Here is a 23185-nt window from a genome sequence, read left to right as displayed (position 1 = left end):
TGTCGTTTACGCTCATAAAACCCTATCGAATAATTAGCCACTCGAGCAAAGCATTCACTCCGAGAATCTGCTCCTAAATGTACTTACTCCTTAATTTGTAGTAATCATAGGTCATAAAATAGCTTATTTTGAAAGTTTAAGTTCTGCATATCACAAATTGTGGCCAAAAAAAAAGAAAATTTAAATATTTTTATGATTAAATTTATCGTAGAGTGAAACCAAGGTCATCTTTGAAGAGATTATGCAACACACAAGGGCTTGCAGAGAATTGGATTTAGAATAAAAGGGAGTAGACCTTATTTTGAATTTTCCATCATACGCCGGGCCGGGGTAATCTGCAAAATGTTAGCCAACCGTAACCGGAAAAGTACTTAACAATAATATTGACACCATTATTACTAATGTAACACCAGCCGATCACTGTGTACTTCATCATGAAATATTGATGTGGGCGTTGTCAAGGTGACTAGGCTCTATCGATACCTCTACTGCATAAACGCTCAACAATCGCCCACCGAATCAAATCCGTTCATCTAGTTACTATAAGGCCCCTATTAGCCGAGGCAACCAGACGCGCAACCGGACGCGCCACTGGTGGAACTGGTCAGTCGCGGGGCATAGAATCAAATGAGTCCTATTAGCCGAGGCAACCAGACGCGCCACCAGACTTTCCAGTCACCTGAGCCCTGCAACCGCGCCTTCCACCTTGGGTTGCTCAGGCCCCTATTAGCCGAGGCAACCAGACGCGCCACCGGTTGCGCGTCTGGTTGCCTCGGCTAATATGGGCCTAAGGGCTATCTAGATGAGCGGATTTGATTCGGTGGGCGATTGTTGAGCGTTTATTCAGTGGACATATCGCTATTCAAGTGCTGCATAATGAAGAAGAGATTTTAAGGCATAATCTGAGTAAGTTTCAAATCAGTATTGTTAACCAGTTTCCGAAAATCGATTGAAGAAGATAAAAAGAAAAAAGCCAATTCATTATCGGGAAATAAGGAAAAAAAATTAAATAATTTTTATAGTTAACTGCATGGAAAATATTTTCTGTTCCATTCATCAAATGGCGTATATTTTTGAAGAAATGGTCTTATATATTCGCCATATATTCGCATCATAGACAGACAGAAATATATGCCATCATTACCAGAAAAGAATAAAAAAGTTCATTCAACTTCCTACAGTATTCTCATTCGGGAGACATAATCGATAGAACAGAGTAGCCACTTCTCTTTCACTTTAAAAATCAATTCATGATTACCTATATCCTTTGGATAAATAGCCACACAAATGCTAAGTAAAAAAAAGCCGATCGGCATCTATTTTAAAGGACGAGTTAATGTAAATGATAGAATGGCATAAAACGCTTGATGAGTCAACAGCTGTGGACCAACTATGGGGGGGGGGGGGGGATGAGGGGATAGATCCCCCCCACCCCCAAAGCCTCTGAGAACTAAAAAAGTTATTTAAAACTAGTGTCTAGTTTTGAAATGCAATTACTGCATCTGCTTAAACTTAAATTTTAAGCGCCAAAATGATGAAAAATGTATATCCAGGCATGACATTTCTCAAACATTTTCCCGAAAAAGTAGGCAGGTGGGGGGAGGGAGGAGTCGCCACCCCAGGCTATCCCAACCCCCTCCCCTCCTCCCCAAGCATATTCCTAGTTAGCACTGGTCAACAGTATCGACTGCTTGATAACAATGATCCTCATTATGCATAAATTTACTTTACCAACCTAATATTAGCAGCCCAGATAGCATTTTGTTAGCAAAGTTTCATATCATACCCATAAGTATGTAGACAAAAGCTGGCCGACTGATTTTAGACAGAATAGTCGAAATTCGGATGTTCCGGTCTCGGAGGCTACTTATGCAATATGCCAACATAATATAGAATGTGCCGTGCCAAAGCACCACAAAATGGAAATTATTCGTCATTTTACAATCTGTAGACACTAAAATTTTAACAACTTATTTTATATACGCTAATTCCAAACTTATAATTATTTTTAATCCTGTTTTTAATCGGTTGTCAGGGTTTGTTTGTGGTGTTTTTTTTGGAGTGCATTATTGGAGAGAATTGCAAAGGTAGCTGCTGCTCTACATTGATCCGTTGCATGAATTGAAAGACAGAAACTCTGTTTAAAACTCTGAACGTTACGTTAGAGCACATACTCAGCAAGCAAGGAGGAAAAACCTTTCCTGTTTCGCAGTTCGTAACAGCAATGCATACTGCTCAGGATGATTTTCGGGATAACAGTTGCGCAGAACAAGTTGATTGCATGGTGTTTCACTCCTCATGCTGTGATCGAATGAAGACTTAAATAAAGGGACTTGGGTTTCACCAAAGGGAATAAATAAGGAGGAAACAAACTCCGTATAATCTATAAATAAATATACGGCGATGAAGCAGACTATATGATTATATCTGATATATTCTGATGAAGATTTTTGCAGATCTTCGAAAATTCGTACACAATTAGTGAAAAATCGGCCAAATAATGCAAGCATAATAACTGCACGCTTTTTATTGAACAAGCATGAACTGAAACGAAGTTATTGGACAGTTTTAAACCAACACTGGTGAGGAATAAATTAAATACCTTTATTTCATCCGAAATGGTGGAAAATATTGATAAAATCAAGCATTCTTGAAAATTTGCCTAAGTATCGATTTTTTTGACAGGTTAGCCTCCACTTGAGGTGAAAACATTTTGCATACCTTCTATTCATATATTCATTAGGAATGGCATCCTTCGGGAATTAATGTGAGGCCCCTTCTCGATCAATCCTTAGCTGTTTATCGCTCAGTACGGTATGGATTAAGAATCGATTTTAATGGATATATCGCAGGATACAGGAGGCAACGATGATTTAACCTCGCAGTCAAAACATTTGGCAAAGGATTGCTCTTCGTCAATTTCTCACAACAATTACACGCTTAGTTTTGCATTCCTTAGATCGGTATTCGTCCTGCATCCCTCCATTTCTCCTTTACATATCTCTTTCCACTCCACTGAATTATTAAGGCTCCTCTCGTGTCCCTCTTCGTTCATCTCACTTGTCACTTAGTCTTCCTTTAACGAATCCACCGCGTTCTTCTTCTTTGGCGTCCATTGATCCGCACCGCCCTTTCTCCTACTATCATTCTGTATTATGCCACCCTCACCCCATCACCACCTCCGTTTAATCTTCTGCATCATCCTCCGGCACACCCTCTATTCTTCTCTTTTTCACTTTTACAATACTGTATTATAAAGCAGACAATGAGGAACTTGCGTGGGTCTTCAATTGCAATAAAGACTATTTTGAACAGGTAAAACGGATGTATTAGCTCGCAAAAATACCTAATGTTTCTCCATTAATCGTTAAAAAAAATACAAAAAATTGACTTTAAAAACCGTGCAAAATTTACCAGAGCCGACCACTGCGCGAAGACACCCGAGATCTGCCGAATCGAGGTGTGACGTCAAAGTGCCTTAAAATACAATGCACGCATGCCGTAAACAATGTTTTGAGGGAGGATTTATAGCCCGGTCAAATTAGCCCAAAAAATAGGGGTACCCTTGCATAACAACCTGAAAAATTGCATGAACCTCGAGGAAACCACTCTAATGAAATCCTGAAAAGTCCCCATCGATCCCGTGTGTGCAAAAAATTTTATTCTAGGTCAAAGGTCACAAAAATTGTTTTTTTTGCCTTTTTTGGCCAAAGGGTTAGTTTTATGATAAAAATTGATTTCACCAAAATTGTAGATCAAACAATTATCTACAAAATTGTCTGTTCTATTTTTTCTCTAAGATTTACCGTTTCTGAGAAAAAGCTATTCGAGTGTAGGATGGAGCTGTATTCTCCGTAATATGCATGACTATATTGTTGCGCTCTCCGAACATTATTGGACGCGTAACTCGCATAGCCAATATCTTTTTAAACGGAGTTTTGTCTTTCACTTTGGGCGGCAAAGGCCTGGGAGGCCTGTCGGAAAAGAATGCGAGGAAATGGAAAATTTTCGGAAGAAAGGGGGGTAAGCGCGTTGCATATTTTATCTACGACCTTTGACCCCGATTATGACTTTCGGAGGTCAAAAAAATCTGTTATACGGATTTTTTAAACTGAAAAACCGACATTGACACCCTTAAAAACCCATGGTTTGACACCTTGGTTGTCATGTTGGCCCGACGTTTAACTCTATGACCTTTGACCCCCGTGGTGACCCGCGGAGGTCAATTAGTGAATAATACGGCTATTTGGACAGTACCAATGACTTGGGCACCTTATAAAATCCATGGATCGACACCTTTGTTGGTATGCTATTCCTTTTGCCACCCTTATGACCTTGACCTTACTGGGTCAACGGTTGAATTTTCGTAAGTAAAAGAGTTATTTTCGGGTTTCTCGTGTCCGAAAACCTAAGAATTGACATATTGGTCAATGAAATTCAGATTTTTTTCTATCTCGATTTTTTTAACATTGAAAGGCAAACACATAAGGCAAATTCAAAGTTTTGGCTTGGACCCACATTGTGAGGTCAAAAGGTCAAAATTGTAAAATTTTGCTTACACTCAACAAAAGTTAGGACCTTTCCCATAGGTATGCCAATGTTCATGAATATTGCTCTACTCAGATTAACATGCGGTTTTTTTTGTTGAATTTAGAAAATTATTTTCTGCCGGTAAAATAAAAAAAATCATGCAAGTTCCCCATTCGGAGTACGACCGGGTACCTTTTTTTCGCGATGTTATTCCGTTTAGCACGTTTTCTCTTTTTCTCCTATTCGATGAAGACCCTAAAATTAGATACATCCTCATCGGTTTGCGATACATATGCAATACATTAGCTGTTTCTGTGAGCATCATAATGTTGTCTCACGTCGCCAGACGCAACAACCAGATATAAACTCGAAAGAAAGACAGCGCGGAATGTTGAATCAATTTCGCAATAATATGTGGGGAGGGGGGGACGATTTGAACGCAAACTGAGCAGAGACGTTTCCGCAGCGACGAGAAAAACCTGAGATACCGGTTGCGAGGACTGTCGAAAAGGTGAAAGCGTTGATGGGAGGAAACTCTCGCTCACACGTATGTGTATCCAGTGTAGGGTTAGCATTCGGAGGAGAGAGAGATGTGGAACAGCTAGAGGGCGATATCCCGAGAGTAAACAAACGTGCCATCCTTAGTCCTCCTATCTGAAATAGAAACGACCCTTTTGTGTCTACGGCCATAAGTCACGTGATACACCTCCCATTGTTGAGAGATTCATTCCACCGACGGTCGATCCTCTGTGTGTAATCAGAGTTATATGAAAACCACTGCATGCAAGTGTAGCAAATATCCCCGAAGCAAACAATCCGAGACGTTTAGCAAAATGAAAATTGTTGCGTGATTTATGAAAAAAACATTTTATACATTTAAATAAAACGTCCCTAAAATCTCAAAGCTCTTGATAAATTTCCCCCCAATTGTAGTCCTATGTCCTTGATTTCAATATCTCTTCAAAGCTAAAACGATTGCTAATCACCATAACTATTCTAAACAGTAAAATAAATTGATTTTTTGACATGTCCTATTTTTGCTAACTAGTAATGTTAATTGGTACTGTTTGAAACATTTTTAATATGCTTTTTCCATGTTTTAATTTTCAGAATTGGGCGAAAAATTTATTTGATAACATAAATAGTTATATACACTTTAACATTCCAAATGTACATATTAAAGTGACCTCATGGTTGTGTTTAAACATTCATAAATATTTTCAGTTTTCCCCCGTGCGGCGATCCACGGCCATTATTATCCATTTATTTATTTATTCTATTATTCAAAAATAGCCCAAACGGCCTTTACATTGAATAAAAGACTTAAAATCCGCAGCTTTAACAAATACAAACTATAAAAAAGGATATTAAAAAAGATTCAGAGGACTGCTTTTCGAAGCTGCCTCTCGAATGATCTGATTGGCATTGAAAGACCAAGGAAAGGGTGGGCAGTTGAAATGGCATTTGAATCGTTAGAATCATTGCTATGGCTAGATATACATTCGCAGGCATTACAGTATAAGTCGTTGGCTAAAACTTAAAAACTAAAATGCAGACCGCGGGAACGTGACCCATAACTTCTATGGATGTTCAACGCCCCTAAAATTAGTCGATAATATTGTTACAAAAAATGTTTTGGCGAACTTTCTGCTGGAGTCAAACTGAAGATTTGGGTTGAAAATCAGCAAGTATGGTTATTTTCAAATTTACCCATGGCTTATTTAAGGAAACAGTTATTTTTATTTTAAAACACCTTCGTAAGACAATTTTCATCAACTTAGTTGCCTGCTTTGGCACGAATCGACTTGTGAATCTTACCCTAAATAGTCTCTTTACGTATTATTTTGCGAAATTAGCACAACTTAGACCTCATCGCTAACTCGATAACCCCTGCTGTAAATGGCTTGCAACATCAATTGAACAGATCCAATGAGAATCTATTACAAATTTCCACCTATAAATATATCAACTATGAAATTGACGTGAGTAAAATGTTTATTCTGTGGGTTAAATGTTTCAATCAATGGACAATCAAAATTTTCCATTATGATACTTAACCTTGGATATACTTAATGCATTTAAAGTTTACAGTATATTCTAAAGGCAAAGCTAAATTTTGTGAAGTCATGACGACACATTGTTTAATAAACCTTCTAAGTTGACGAAAAATAGAGTTAAAGATAACTATATTTCCCAGCAACACAGCATGCCTTCTGAACACACTTTCCTCCCGAAAAATGAGTAAAAATATCGAGTAAGACCTGCATGTATCGGTCCCTTATTATTGAGTTGAACTTCGATACTGAATACATAGCTGCATTAATTACAATACGTGAGTTGATTTTCAAGATTTCTTAACGCGATTAATGCCCGATTAACAAGGATTCCCATAAGACGCCAAAAAAACCTCCATCATGCCATTTACGTAAAAATCAAATCATATTAGTTATTGGAACGAAACAATTTTTAAATTATTTCTAATACCTAGCGGATATTTTGAGATTTTTCACAATCACTTGCAAAGGCGTAATTGAAAAACTCAATGTATGCGTTAGTATTTTCTCTACTTTACTCTTCTTTGTTGCATAATGAATTCAGTGTTGCTCGGAGTTTTCATTTCAAAATAGAAAACCAATCGCATAAATGTATTCCCAGAGTGCAGCGCAGTCGAACGGAGGCTTTTTATCATAACCACGCTCCGAGGGAGACTACACATATGACCTGTGTCGAAGCAGGCGTGGCTGAAACGTACGACGACCGAGTTCTGCCTCGCTCCAGCCGACTGGATTGTGAACTCTAAAGACAACTGCAGCGCCACAAGAGATTCCGAAACTCGTTTTCTTCCTCTCCCCCCCCCCCCCCCCCCCCCCTCCGGCCATCAAAATGCTTCAATCCCAGAAATTCACAAGCGACCGGTTCGTCAGATCATAACGGAGGTACTTACACAATACACTCTACATTGCCATCGCCTCAGCAAAACAACTGTCTCTATTCCCCCACCTCCACTTACCCATCAATCCACCTTATGCTATCTAGGCTGTGTCAGTGGATGTGAATGGGGTCTTAGTTACCATGGAGTTCTCCCATAGAATTGTCCTCCCACAACCCATATTTACGAAAGGCCTGTGGACGGCTGCATTCATCTCAGCCTGGCTTCTTTTATTCCTGTGCATACGGAACATTCCTCAAACATTCCCAGGAGGAACTTGTCCTGGACCATCACCGAGAAAAACAAAACCATGCGATATTCTGAGCCAGTGCCGTTACCCGCCTTGCGCGTGCGCAACCCGAAACGAAACCACGTTTTGAATGGGCTTCTCAATTTATAATATAAACACCGTGACGTCAGTGGTTCGGTTTGATTCTGAAACCAACTTCCTCAAATGTAAAGTGCAGGTATAGAGGCGTAATATCTATTTAGGAGCATGATTGAAGCTCAACCGAGCACCACTCAACTCTAATTGTGAGCAATAGAATGCAGATATCAAGGAGACTGAGTGCATAGAGGCGGCATACCCAATTTCATCCCATCCCAAAGGCTCATTTCCACTGTCGCCACTTCGGTCGCATTTTAATCGGTTTTCAAAAATGTCCGCGGCGCGCTGATACGATTAACTTTTTTCCAATATTTTGCATTATAATGTTTGTAATTTCGAGGAATGCCATTGATATTTTATGAATTTGATAGATCACATCATCGTGAATGTAAATTTCGGTTAAAAGCGATGATTGTACCTTATTTCTCCGTGAAACTCGGATCAATTTGTCCGTCAGCGACGCAAGTGGCGACTTTTGTAAACCCATTTAAATGCGCGGTGCTTGAAAACACATTTAGAAACCGACTTGAGGATTCTCTTTTGTAATATTCCTGGCTGATATGCTGATCCACAAAGAAAAAGAAAAAACATTGCACCCCTGACATCTCAAAATCGACCTCTGGAATATCGCCCCTTTGAAATACCACGTGGGAAGTGCATGAAGGAGATGCCATTCCATCCAGGAGACAAGGTTCGCTTTTGTCGCCCATTTGGACGAATTCCAATCGATTTTCTCCGTATCGTGGAGATGAGCTCAGTGCGATCCATTTTTCCCAATATTTGTCATGTAGTTTTTGTGTTCGCAAAGCATAACATTGAAAAGTTTTGAATTTGGCATGTTCAATCTTCGCGAACATAAATTATACCATTGAGACACCAAATAGGGTAGTTTCCTTCATGAAAGAAAATGAAAGGCATTGATTTCAATTCGTTACCCACCATTAGTGTATTCATAATATACAAATTATTTGGTTTTAGAAATCCCAGATTAGACGAATGGGAATGGTCAATTTTATCCTCATTTGAAAAAGGCCATATTGGCGCCCATGCGATGTCACTCCACGTGACGTCAAAGGGACCTAGTTTCTTTACGAGTAGATAGGATATTTACATCGTCTGAGATTACCAATGCACGCATGAGGCACAGAGCTCAGGGAAACATCTCTTAATAATCACCGATTAAAACTTCCTATGGTCGGAAAGTTTCCTTCGTTTGATAAGGTATTAATAATCCTTATTTAAGCCAAGCGCTACCTGAGAGCAGGGTACTCTGCTACCTGCTAGCAGCCTGCATCGTATCAGCGCTCAAAGCCTCGCCCCAAGTCACCTCACCCGGCGACAGCGGGAACCAGAAATACGCCAGACGGGCTTTTCCCAGCATTCATACTTAGCCGTCGCGTTTTCGCGCGCTTGAAAAATTTCACTTTTCATTTAATGTCGAAAAATAGATATCGTAATTTAAAAATCTAAAAGTGTGAAATTCGTAGTCCAGGAGTAATAATCTTTCGATTCACGCAATAAGTAAGAAATAGGAAACCATACTATTGGAGCTCATTTCTCCGTGAAATTAGAATCGCTTCGGTCGTTCGGCGAGACTTCATCTGCTCCCACAGCGCATAGCCACCACGCCATCGTTTGCGGTCGAACACTTCTGCAGGTCCACTCATCGTCATCCCCTTGGTTTTCTCCCACTATCTTATCTCAATCCGAGCATCCTCTTCCTCCTCGCACACGGGAAGCAATCTCTAAGCATTGCATCCACAACTTCATCGAATTTCGACGAAATACGTAATGGCGATAAACATCAAGGAAAACCGACTTTCACTTTATTATGAAATAATTTTCTGGGGATCAAATCTCCGTGGAGACCATCAGAGACAATTAAAATTTTTAGCCGACTCTTAGCCAGCAAGAGGGAAATGAATTAACAAGGGAAAGAGAGGTGCTATGTCGCACTCGTCTGGCCACACATTGAATATGCAGCGAGCGTACGACGAACAAAGACTAAATTCCTAAACTTAATAAAATACAAAGGAAAGCTGCGCGAAGCTGCAAAGACTGCTACAGAAAGCGTTACACGGCTTTCACAAAAATTAGGCTATGAGGCGCTGGAGACTAGGGCCTACGCTCTAGACTTACAATCAAGATTACTTGAGCAATTAAGAATAGATCTGTTTGAAAGCGACACGAAGAACGTCATCTTAGAATCTCAATATATTTCCATGTCTGACAGAAACGATGAATTAAAAGAGATATTTTGGCGAACGGTAAGTATGAGAATCCATTTTTGCCCCGATTGAAAATGAAGCACTTGCATAAATGCTACTTGGAACCCTTTTTATTTGTAAACGGCTGGTGTCCTCACAGCCCCTGCCAAACGCATAATGAGACGGTTTGGTTTTACATAGGTCTTCCAATAAAATGCATTGATATACGGAAATACCGATCAGAGTCGGAAAATTCCGAGAATTAGGCATTTAAGGAATTTCATTTCGATAACAACCATTTCTCAATTGACGCTCTTTGCTCGTTTAAAGAAGAAAGAGTTCCAATTAAAACAGTACTATTGCAAGTTTAAAACTACATATGCATACAGTCTATTTGAAATCATTTTAATCAAATGATACTGACTGATTTTTGATCTAACCGAGAGTAAAACTCCATATGATTACGCCAGTAATTCATTGATTCCCTGGTAGGATAACATCAGAAGAGTATTCCCTCCTAAATATACCCTTTCTATCTTCTCCATACCTATCTAATCCTTTTAATACCCTTTTATTATTCCAGCACAGTGCCCAAGTCAATAAATATCAAGGAAATGATATTCCTGATTATGTGACTAGAAATGGACTTTTAATACCCATTCCACATCATAGGTTACAGCTTCACGAACATTGTCCTTACTACATGGCTTTTAGGCTTTACATTAAGTTGCCAATTGAGTTTTTAAAAAGTGTCCATTAGTTTCAACACATTCAAGAGTAAAATTAAGCAAATTTTCCTAAACAAAACATTTTATACAGTAGAGGAATATATTGACGATACGGATTCAGTCAAAATGTTAACATATTTATGCAAACTTCTTGATGTATTTTTACAAAGGGAAGCTCCATATGAATCCACTGTATGTAAATGCAACACTTATCAAGAGTGCCCAAGAAATTTCCTCCTTCAATTGTGTTTTTTCATCGGCTGCATTTGTCTGAGAATGAATGTATTTACCACATTACCGAGAGAATATAGCTATGTTGGTAATTGTATGTATATTGGTAAAGCCAATACCAAACCAAACTGAGCTGAGTTTACATTACCAAACTAAGCTCCATCATTTTATCGTTATCAAAATGTGTTTTAAATCCTGATGAGATATCTGGAATTTTCCATATTTTGCATAGAGCATTTTCCATTGCTATTTTGTGACGAGTCACTCATTGTAAGTATAATTTTTATTTCACTGATACTATTGATACGCCCATTTCCTAGTCTTGATTTTGCGAGTTCAACGGAAGTTCAGGGGAAGTGAGATGAGGTTCCATCGAGGCGACGATTCCATTCGCATGCACGCGATCACCCAAACCAGCCCGATGACGTCACGGCGGCGGTTTGCCAGACTCAATGCGTGAAGAATGGTCGCCTAGGCAGCAGACAGAGTTGTGCGTGACGTCAAAGGGCGACCTCGGATTGAAGGGGCACCGCAGCCAGCCGTTCGTTCATTCATGATGAGATGTGATTCGTGCACACTCCTCCATCATCTCCGCAACCCAGTCTCGTAGCGCGCATTCCTTGCGTCGACAAAGAATCAGCTCTCCCTAAACTGCTTGATGAAACAGAACTTTAAAGCAAATAGTGCATTTAACAGTTATGAATAAGGAAGACTCCTTTCTTCGTAAAAACTAATATTCTCCATTTATATCCACCGCATTATCTAATCAATTTACGATTTCGGATCCGAGTAAAAGACCCCATTATGTATTGTGCGTTGAGAATAAAGTTTTCTAAATGAATAAATGGAGGAGTAAGTGAATTTGGATCCCCTTTCTTCACCCGTCGCCCTCTTCACCATTTATTCGTCACGAAATATCGACGGATTGAACCCTATCACAGACAATTTGATTAAGTCACAAACTCATGGAGAGCGTGCCACCGCTTCTCCGCTACTCTTAAGCTTACAGTAAGGATCGGTAGAGGGCGGGTGACCCTATATCCACTAAACACGTTTACCCGTTATATGTACCCATCACGTGACGCAGGAAATTTACTCATCAATGAGTCCGGAAGGAAAAATGAGGTACACACTAAATAAATTAAATGTATAAATCTTTTTAACTTAACTCAATGCAATGAAAGGTCACTAAGCTTCCCTACAATGATAAGTCTTGGCGCCCATATGCACACCAATAGTGCACCATTTCGCAAATCGCACTCAAGTCACGTGAAACAATGCCACGTCATCATTTCAGATACTCTCGAGGAATGCTGGGAGCAAAGGAGTGACGTCACCCGCACTCTACTTTCGTCCTTACTCCTGGCGAACGGGCCTCGCGTGGTTCTTTTCTCTCAAGTGAGCGATTCTTCTCTTCAACGAAATGTTTTCTCTCAAGTAGTAAATTATCGAGGACTCTTGATTTTGTGGCTCCTTTACGATTAAGCCACAATATCAACACCTGATTATCTTTACTGCCCACGAAACCGAACTGCTAGTTTCTAGAAGTCACCACAAGTTGCACAAAATATGAAGAATTTGCAGTCCTTGTATTAATTCAATAGTCTATTCATTTTGTTTAAATTTTACAATGAAATAAAAAGTTCCTCCGTTTTCTCTAAAATTTAAAAACCAAATCGTGTCATCAATTGTGCAGTCCATTTTTATAATAGTATTTTACTGCTATTGCCTTATTTTTGAACTTATGATTTTTTTCTCAGTAGCTGATTTTTAATGTGCATTTTTGAATGCATATTTTTCTATTTTGTTGATATGCTCTTCGGACCCTTGTTTAATTGAAGTATTTTTGTCGATGGTTATACTTATGGAAAAACTTCACAGGGCAATAAATAATGTATCCATCTACTCATCTATATCAAGTAAACTGCACTGCCGAAAAATGTATCCGGCTAAGGCATTCCACCGAACTCCAAGAGACAGCACGAATGTTTTTTAAAATCCCGATTTCTTCAAGCGATAAAACGCCGTCATAAACGGCGTCGCGTAAATAGTCTTCAATGAAATTAAAGCAATCTTATAGTCGATCGTTCCTCGCTGAAAAAAAACAAGCAGGCGCACGTGGAAGCAGATTGGAAAGGAGCTTGCGGAAGTATCATCAACTGAGTAATTACGACGGTTATAGTAATTGCACAACGAGCTGTCGTAAACAGCAATGCACCTCTAATAGGGTGGGCATCATATATATATGTACATACCTTAATCAACTGATGCAACGTTTTGTGATCCCGGAGCATTCGAATTTCATTCAGAGATTGGTTGGTGGACAGCCCAAAAAAAGTTAAGGACAGTCTTAAGCGGGCCTTTGGCCGTTGATGGCGAGCCAATCAGTGAAAGCCTTTGATTCCGGTAGGATAATGTATCAAGAGATGCAAATACAAAAGCTTTTTGTTGAAGTTTATTCGGGATTGCCATCGGATAAGGTTCTCCATCTCTGCCGACGTTTCGATGGCCGAGTCGTCCATCGTCATCAGTTCTGGTTACGCCCTAAGCAATCCCTGGAAACCGGAGCTTAAATACGTCAGCGAAGCCCGGGAAAAAAGGCGGACCAATCACGAGTCACCTGACCTGGAGCCCATACTATATAAGTGGGATCACTCAACTGATGACGATGGACGACTCGGCCATCGATACGTCGGCAGAGATGGAGAACCTTATCCGGTGGCAATCCCGAATAAACTTCAACAGCATCATACGCTGGGAAAACCTCAGATCTTTCTTCATAAAAGCTTTTTTTTACATTAAAGTTACATGGTTTTCCCATATTTCTCAATAGGACAAGATTTCGTTAAAATCATATAATCATAATTGCTCAACAATTCTACGATTCGTGGTATATCTTTTGCATTGTTCTAAGCTAGCATGAATATGTTTTAATGAATTACTGACACTTGGCCGTAATTTTTGTTTCTCTTTGTGAGGATAGATCCCCCCAAAGCCTCAGAGAAACAAAAATAATATTCAAAACTATCGTCTAGTTTTGACGCATAGTAAATTTTAAAGTAACCTTTTAGTGAAACCCAAATTTTTAGTGCCAAAATTATGTCAAATAATAAAATTATATTAAATGTTGTAATTTGCAGGCATGTCATTTTTCCAAACCGGGGGGGGGGGGGCAGGGAGGTTGCCCTTCCCCATCCCCTCTCATCCCCCCCTAAGCATATTCCTAGTTACGCCCCTGGGAATGGCAGGCTGAAGTGGATTCACCAATATTAGGATCCCAATACACACTTTTACTCATGAATGCAACACAATACATACTCACTAGGGGGCACTACAATCTCATTGAGTCATCGATTTGAGCCGAAGGTTCGTTTTGATAGGTGAGGATAGTGTTCTCCCTGGACTAAGCCAGAGGCGTGCGCATTTCACGCATTACAGGTAGCTGTGCTCATTGGCGCAGCGAGGGGGTGGGGTTTGGGGGATAAACCCCCCCCCCCCCCAAAGCTCAGAGAAATTTTTAAGTTTAATCCATTTTACTAAATTGGATTGATATTACTAACAGAATAGTGTAAGGGTTAGTAAAATATCACTCAGAAAGCAGTAAAACTCACCATTTTGAACCATTTATCTTAAAAATTCCGTAATTTTTTAATCTCGCACCTACCGTTTATCCTGGTGGGTATACCATGCCCCCATACACCCCGGTATTAATTCGTAGCACCTCAACACCCCCCCCCCCCAATAGCCTTAATTCCTGTCTGTGCTCCTTGCGCCTCCTTACCACTCCAGGATTTTTGCTCGGTGGTTGTCCGAAGACTTCACCAACCTGCATGGGACCCCTCGGTCCCATGGCCTTGCGTAACAAGCGAACAGCCCTCAAACAAATAGCACCCGATTGGAAATGGAAGTACTTGAGCGCCAAAGGCCAATTTAAACAATAAGTTGGCAATAAATTCAAATTAAGCACTTGACGAAAAATTAGCTCTGGAGTGTCATTAAATGAATTTATCGCGTCCTGAACGCCATCTCTCATTCTTATCCAGAACTAACAGCAAACTGTCGCGCAGAATGCAGACGCACTGCATTGAAATTGAGTTGAAAAGTGGTCTCTTAGCTGCATCCATGTATTTTCCAGTGTTCATTTCTCAAGTATCGTATCCAAGTTATGTTTCATCCCAATATGCCATGTCATGACGCAAGTTTAGATTTGTCAAAGCACGGCCAAAACAGCGCGTGAAACCAATTAGTAAGTACCAGGGACGAAGCTAGGAATTAAGGCTAGGGGGGGAGGGGGGGTTTCAGGCGCAACTAATAATGGGGAGCCTGGGGGTGTGGTATACCCGCTAGCGTCAGCGGGAGGTGCGGGGCCCTCCCCAAGAAAAAATTTCATATGAATGGTTCTAAATGGTGAGTTTTACGGACTTCTGAGGCAGTGGCGTAGCCGGGGGGGGGGGGGGGTCCGGAACCCCGAAATATAAAAATCACAATTATTTTCCTTAATAAAAGAAAACAAATTATTGAAAATTCATGAATTTATGAAGTATTTTTTTAACAAATGAAGTTTTTTCGATTGTGAAAAGTGTTAATTTAGTTTAAAACCCATATCTTAGCGACTTATTTTTCAAGAATTTTCCCCCTGGTTTTGAAGCCCACCCGAACGAAATTCCTGGCTACGCCACAGTTCTGAGGAATATTTTATTAATCCTCTCACTATTCCTTAAGCAATATTAATCCAATTAAGTAAAATAGATTTAACTTAAAAATTTCTATGAGCTCCGGGGGGTTTATCCCCAAAACCCCCCTCGCTGCGCCACTTGTGACTACAACTCGAAAATATAATAAAATTCTGCAAATTTCACGCTATGTACGTCATGATAGACCAAAGCCCCCCAAAAAAATGTTACCGTTAATTAATAAATATTCTACGCGACTCCTTCGTATGTACGCCCAAATTGACGCTTACCTCACGCAAGGTGCTCCACGCTAAGTTAAAAGCTTTTCCATACACTGACCTAAACTGCAACAAGACGGGATATTCTGCTAGCCTACAAAGACGCCGAGATTGCTATCCAAGCGGTTTAACAGATCCGTCGGGCGGAGCTAAGAAATTGCGCTCCATCTTATACATGATGAGGTAGCTTCTTTTTTCCTCCGCCGTATCGCTTTTCATGAATAGCGAAGTCAATGCCACGGACCTCCGAGTAAGGATAGACATGCCATCTAGAGAGAGGTGTCCTTGGACAACTTCACGACAATACACTGTCTGATTGCGACACACCCACGACTGACGACCGCTGAATCCTAAAGAAGCGAGAGGCTGTCGCTTCGGAGTGGCGAGCTCTGTTTTTTTTATCTTTTAAACCTCTTCTCCTTATCTTCAGGGATTAACGGTCGGTTACTAGGAGGCATGGATTACTCACCCAGATTGCTATGGTATAGTAGCTCAAATGTGCTATCCGCCACTTTTATCATCAGAATTGAAGTGTCCCACTAGGCTACACTCGTTGTAGGACGCCACTACAGCCTGCCTTTACTCTTGTCTTTTTCATTCATAATTAAAATATTACTCGAACCCATTTTTTTAACTTTTAGAGGCGGTTTGCACCTATAATTCGTGCAATAGGAGAGGAATGAAAGGGGTAGCTACATCGCCAAAAACGATACGAGTACGATTAGTGTATTCAGTTGCCTCTGAATATTGGAATTAGTAAAGTAAAAAGTGTACTGCGACACGTCATATCGGCAGGGGTAACCTCATGCTGTGGCGGCCGTCTCCCGAGTACCTCTGCTAGCGCGAGTTCGGAAAAGGGTCGCGGTGGCTGGGACCATAGATCTTTTATACATGTATGAAAGATCTATGGCTGGGACCGGCATAGGTACCTGGCTGCTATTGGAATTACGAAACGACCGTTAACCAACCATAATATTAATACGCAGCAGAAGAGAAGAAGTCAAGACTGACATTAAAATAGGGAAATAAAAACTGGAAGAGGTGGATGGATTCTGTATTAGTTAAACAATGTAACTGGCTCAGGTGCGAACCTAGGGTGAAAACTAGGGGGGGGGGAGAGGGGGCAAGCCATAGGCGGATCTAGGGGGGGGGGGGCACGTGCCCCCCCCCCCAGAACGTCAAAAAATATGGAATATTTTTAATAGGGTTCCATTGCCATTGCGTTCGTTTTGTATTATGAGGTATCCTTGTGCCCCCCCCCCCCTAGAACAAAATCCTGGATACGGCCTAGCTTGTGCCCCCCCCCCCCCAGAAAGAAATCCTGGATCCGCCCCTGGGGCAAGCCATGGTTGTTCAAGTTGTAGGTAAGATTTAAGCATGAAAAGGTGATTGAAATCAATATTTTAAGGAAACTGTAGCAGCTCTTTATTATTTTTTTAAATTATTTGCTTCAAAAAATATTAATTTCCTTAAAGACATTTGTGATTTATACTTCAAGGGGGGGCAGCTGCCCCCTCCTATACGGAAATGAGGCATTGGACATTTATAGCAGAGGAGAAAGCAAGGATAGAGGCCTTCGTAATGTGTTGCTACAGAAGAACGGAACAACCTTATAGGCCACATCTTGAGATATGATGGCCTGATGAAGATAATCATCGAGGAATAAGTGGAAGGCAAGAACGGAAAAGGAAGACCTCGAATGAAATATATGGAACATGTAAAGAAAGATGTGAAGTAGAAGAAATACGTATAAGGTGTGAAAAGATTATCTGATAGGTGTGAAGTGGAGTGGATAGCTGCGTCAAGCCAATCAGAGGATTACAAATGACTGTTGTTGATAAATATAGCAACTCTTCATTGAATTCTGTCTCAGATCCACACCCGTCCTCGTCCTGTGGCCAAGGGCGTACCCAGGATAATAACTAGGGGGGTGGGGTCAAGCAGAGTTGTGACATTTTAGCATGGAAAAAGTGAATGAAGCTAACATTTTAAGAAAATTATAACAGCGCTTTATTAGTTTATGAGATTACTTATTTCCTTGAAAAAAAAAATAGTTTTATTTTAGTTAAGTACATATCTTATACTAATACATATCATTTTTCGTGGGTTTAAAAGGAAATTTGTTGAATGCTTTCGCTTCAATTCAGTGCTTGTTTTGCTTAAAGACTTTTGCGATTTTTGCTTCTAGGGGGGGAAGCTGCCCCCCCCCCCCTGCCCCTCGCTGCGTGCGCACATGCCTGTAGCCACACCCATATCATGCTTCCGCACCCACTCCCTGCATCTGCACCCAGCCAGCACCCTCTCATCTCACATACGCAGCCTTCTCCCGCACCCAACACCCATGCTCCCAACGGCACCCTCCGACGCCCTACATCCTCTTGCCGCACCCTCGCGATGATCGTGGTCCTCATAACGCATCCGCTTGCAGTGGGAAGACAATCAGGGTAAAATTCATCAACTTTTCTGATCGTGTAACAACGGGGTAGTTCGTTGATGGAATACACTTCATTAAGTAAGAATTCATTCATAAATTTTCGGAAAATTTTACCGTGGAACACAGGCTTAAGGAATTGCTACAGAAATTTTCAGCAGGGCAGTTTCTTCTCCGTTGGGTGCATATAGTAGGTATTTCGACAATCACGCCCTGGGGTGTTTACTTCGCCAAAGTTATTAAGTTTATTATTTTGAGTTACTTCAAGAGTTTGTGTTGACGAATTGAGCAGAAGTCGCAGCTGGGAGCGTGACGACACTCAACAGCAATGGGCACTGAAGGACAAAATGGAATCGGCGGGGTGTGTAATTAATTATACGCAACGAAACGACCTCTAAAGCATTATATAATATACACAAAACAGCACTCTAGGTGACTGCGCTGTCGGCAAATACTGCGGACGACGCAATTAACCCCAAGCATCGATGCAATGTCACTTAGTCAGACCGACCCGAAATATAGAAATCGATAACACTTCATTTATTTCCCATCCATCAACCAAACTCCGTAAACATATAGCTATTTTGGTTCTGAGTGAGTGCATCCGTTACACGACGTAAAACAGCCACGCAGAGCCAGAGATTAGCTTGATTTAACAGTGCAAACGTAGCGTGCGTTAAAAAGGAAAGTGCGTGCGTCATCGGCGCAGAAATCAAATTCACTCCAGTTTCAAATTACAATAAAAACAACAAAATTAAGGCGATAACGGATAAATAAATTACATCACTAAATTCCACGTTCAATTCTGCGTTGTTTTAAACTAAATCTATACTTTGAATACGCAAATTGACTCTTATAATAAGGGAAAAAGAGCCCCTTGCTCAAGACCGTTCGCGTAAAGCACCACTTTTCCATCCCATAACATTAGGACTTACCACCAAACTTAGCTGCCAGTTAGATACACATATTTGCCATACATGCTCAAAGCTTCAATTACATCTTGCCAAATAAGAGCTGTAATCACTTATGTACAATTCGGGATAAACAGAACGAAGGCTTCGCGTCGTTGAGTTTCGTTCCCTGGAGACGCAGTGATCCGTAGTCGGTAAGAAAGTGATTTTTTTGTATCAATTGATACATGCATATGTATAATGTCCGAAGTGAGTGTTTTTGCTCGTCAGGCGATCTTCTAGGGCCAAAGTATATTCGGGTCCCATCGCAGAAAGCCAAGGAGGGTCGCTCGCCGGAAACAATTCGGTCAGTGTCAACACGAATTGATAACACGCATCGTCAATACACTCGTGCACCGGCAGTACCAAGTGGTCGCGTGAACGTGAGGCGTCGACGGCAGCGTCCTTGGGCGACGGAGGGGCGAAAGTGAACCAACGCCCGCCCGCAAGTGTCGCAACAATTGAGTGGGACGGGGTGAGAATGTGGAATTGGGCGATGGGTCCCGAGTATGAAAATTGAAGGCCGGGATAAGGTCCTCGACACTAAATTAAAACATATACCGCTATAATTACGAGACATGCATGAACTGTCTGATGAAGGCAGTCGTCGAAGGAGCAGTTGATGGGAAGAAAGGAGAGAAGAAGGAATGAACGAGGGAAGAGTGTTCGGGGAGTTGAGTCATAGGTTTATTGACACTGCGTCGAGGACGATAAAATTTAAATCTTCAATTCATTTTTTGTTAGGATTGATTCTCTTCACATTTGAATGAATGAATGAACAGGAAATTATCCTCCGCATATTTGACTAATCCATACAATGCGATTCCATGTATTTCAAAATCAGGGAAAATTGAGTACAAGGGCAATAATAATCGAAGTAAACAAAACCAATAAATGCCGCAATGTGTTAAAACGTGTTGTTAAATATATAAAAAGATAATGTAGGAATGTGTCGAGTCATTCGTTCAAATATGAATGAGAAAGTGAAGCCTAGTAGGCAGCAATTTGTACATTCGCTAACACACCAGGGTTCGTCTAGCTCCTTCGTACATATATACCAACATAGCGAGCGCATTATAAGGCCGACAGTCAATTAAGTTAATTCCCCTCGCATCACTATCCTTCAGTTGACACTAAATATTAATTATACCCGCGGGTCAATCATTCAAAAGAAGTAAGTGCACTCGCGAGGAATAGCATTCGTCCACACATGAAGCTTTTCCCCAACCGAATACGTAACAACCTAAACGATCGACTAGAAATATTTTAGTACGTACGTGTGCCTATTGTAAGCATTATCCCCACTCCAGCATTACCATTTTCATTGGCGTAACTAGGAATATGCTTTGGGGGGGTGGGGGGGGGGGGCGAGAGGGGATGGGGAAGAGCCACCTCCCACCCTTTTAGGAAAACTTTGGAAAAATTACATGCCTGCAAATACATTTTGCATAATTTTAGCACTATAAAATTTGGGTTTCATGAAAAAGTTACGTTAAAATTTACTAAAAGTCAAAACCAGACAATAGTTTTGAATATTATTTTTATTTCTCTGAGGCTTTGGGAGGGGGGGATTTAAACCCCTCATCCCCCCATAGTTACGCCACTGAGCATTTAGCGATCCTGTGTGCATTATACTCCCTCTTCCAAAAGTCTCCTTTATGAGGCCACTTCATTCCGCTGAAGCCTAATATGCCGATACTCATTCTTTGCATCCCCACCTTCAATTTCTCTAGCCTTACCCTGGTACTAAGCGATCATAACGTTCCATGTTCCTAAACTTAACATTTTGACCAATGTACCCTCTCAAATAGTCCCCGCCCGGAGATCCGAATGGGGGACTAGTTTACCACTGGAGTGGCGAATGGCAGTGGCGTAATTAGGAACATTTGGGGGGTGGGGGGATTGGAGGAGACTGGGGGGCGACCCACCCCACCATGCTCGCGAAATTTTATGAAAAATGACTTGCCTGGAATTACATTTCACATCATTTTGGCACTCAACACGTTGCGTACCAGGGTATTTAAATGCCTTTTAACCCTCTGTTCCGGCGGATACCTCAATCTTAGAATGTGCATAGCCAGTAAAAATGCCATAACTTTTTTAAAAATTAATACATATTTTTAAATGCAACTTTGAATATAGTACTCACAAATAATTTCAGCCTTTCTTCATTGTGTGATATTCCATAAAACATTTTCCTTTGTGCAGGGGAACACTGCAAGTTGAGCACACATATGTACCTAGTCACTTTCCTAATTTTTCTTGAAGCGCCTTATAGATAGGTCCACTCGCTGAGAGTGCATCTCGAAGGAGCAGCGATAGAGATAAGGGCCAATCTTGCCGGCTGAACCAGGGCCAAATGGCTAAACTCCCCTAAAATTATGGGGCAAGAGTATTGTGTACCCAAATAAAAACAACGAAAGAAGAGAGAAGACACATAAAGAGTGCAGCTGTTGAGATTGACGTCACTTGACATTACGGACAAACGGCCTCAAGTTAAAATATGGTTAAATGGCTCAATTGTATAATAATACACTACCTTTTCGATAATTATGATACATCAACTCATAGTAAGTAACAAAAAGTAACTGAATAATTAGTACGGAATATGTATATCATGTTACATAATTGTTAATGTTGACGCATCTAAATGACGAGAATTCTCGTCATCCGTCTGGAACGCTTGGGAAGACAATGACGAGAATTCTCACCATCCGTACGCAGCGTGTTAAAATTTAACTTTATGCTGATGCAATTATTATAATTCAAAACTACACAATGTTTTGAATAATTTCTATTTCTCTGAGGCTTTGGGGAGGATCCATCCCCTCACCCCCATAGTTACGCCAATGGTGAAGTGAATCTGGAATGGAATCGACGGTGGTGATCCAGGACTGGTGGATAATTGTCTGTGTCCTCAAGTTACGGCAACAGGCAATGGAGAGCATAACATTGATGTCATGGACCACTCACCGTACCATATGTTTTAGGCTCCTGGGACCGTAATCCATCTCTTTTAGGGTCCGACCTGCCCCCTGGAATTCCCCCCACGACCTGCCACCAGGGATACACACGTTGCTGCAGGGCTATGAGTGAGGGGTCCCACATTGAAAAAAATGGGTTGTGAGAACAGAACTTAGGAAGTTACCTAATTATGTATGTATGTATGTACTAGGCTCCTAGGTCACAAGGGCATGGGAAATTTTGCATATGCTCATTTGTCTGGTAGACAAGTCAGAAAAACTACCTCTCCTCATTAAGAGTAATAGCGCTCAAAAATCACCCTCAAGAGGTTCAACTGCATTTCATTTTCCGACGAATGCCAATTAAGGTAGAATTAAATGAAATGAAACCATTTCCATGCCACACACAGCCATTTTATATTTTTCCCTTGAATTTGTAATACTTCTTGTAATTATCAAATATACTCCGGAAGACGTCCCTCGCTCCGGCAGGCAGACTGTGCTGCAACAGTGTCATTGCGCTTGAGTCACACAAATATATGAACACATAAATGCAATTGTGCAGGTGCACCTGAAATAAACAAAGGACAACACATTACAAGATACAACCATGCACCTAGTATGCAAACAAATGAGTCAAATAACACACTCAAATGCCGCAATCAAGTAACAAGCAATGTAGAGACATTATTGGGCAATATGATTTTGTGCGTTGCTCACATTAACAATTAACCTAAAAAGCCTCTCAAAGATGATTATTTTAAATTGTGTATTCATTGAGTACACTTATTCCCCATTAACAATACTGATAGTTTCATTAGCAGCCATACCAACAATGAGATTAACACCATTGAAAAATATCTTTCACGTTTCGGAT

General features: G+C 40.8%; 1 protein-coding gene across 1 annotated transcript in view; it reads right to left on the bottom strand.

The window, feature by feature from the left end:
- Positions 1 to 22700: 22700 nt before the first annotated feature.
- Positions 22701 to 23185, bottom strand: part of LOC124166608 — a 77146-nt gene continuing 76661 nt past the window's right edge. The window contains exon 13 of the mRNA XM_046544203.1: positions 22701 to 22879. Coding sequence (XP_046400159.1) covers positions 22724 to 22879 — 156 coding nt within the window. The 3' untranslated portion in view covers positions 22701 to 22723. The remainder of the gene's footprint in view (positions 22880 to 23185) is intronic.

This window comes from Ischnura elegans, chromosome 10, assembly GCF_921293095.1.
Source record: "Ischnura elegans chromosome 10, ioIscEleg1.1, whole genome shotgun sequence".
NCBI lineage: Eukaryota > Metazoa > Arthropoda > Insecta > Odonata > Coenagrionidae > Ischnura > Ischnura elegans.
Note: the sequence above shows the minus strand (reverse complement) of the source record. Positions and strands in the feature narration are given on the sequence as shown.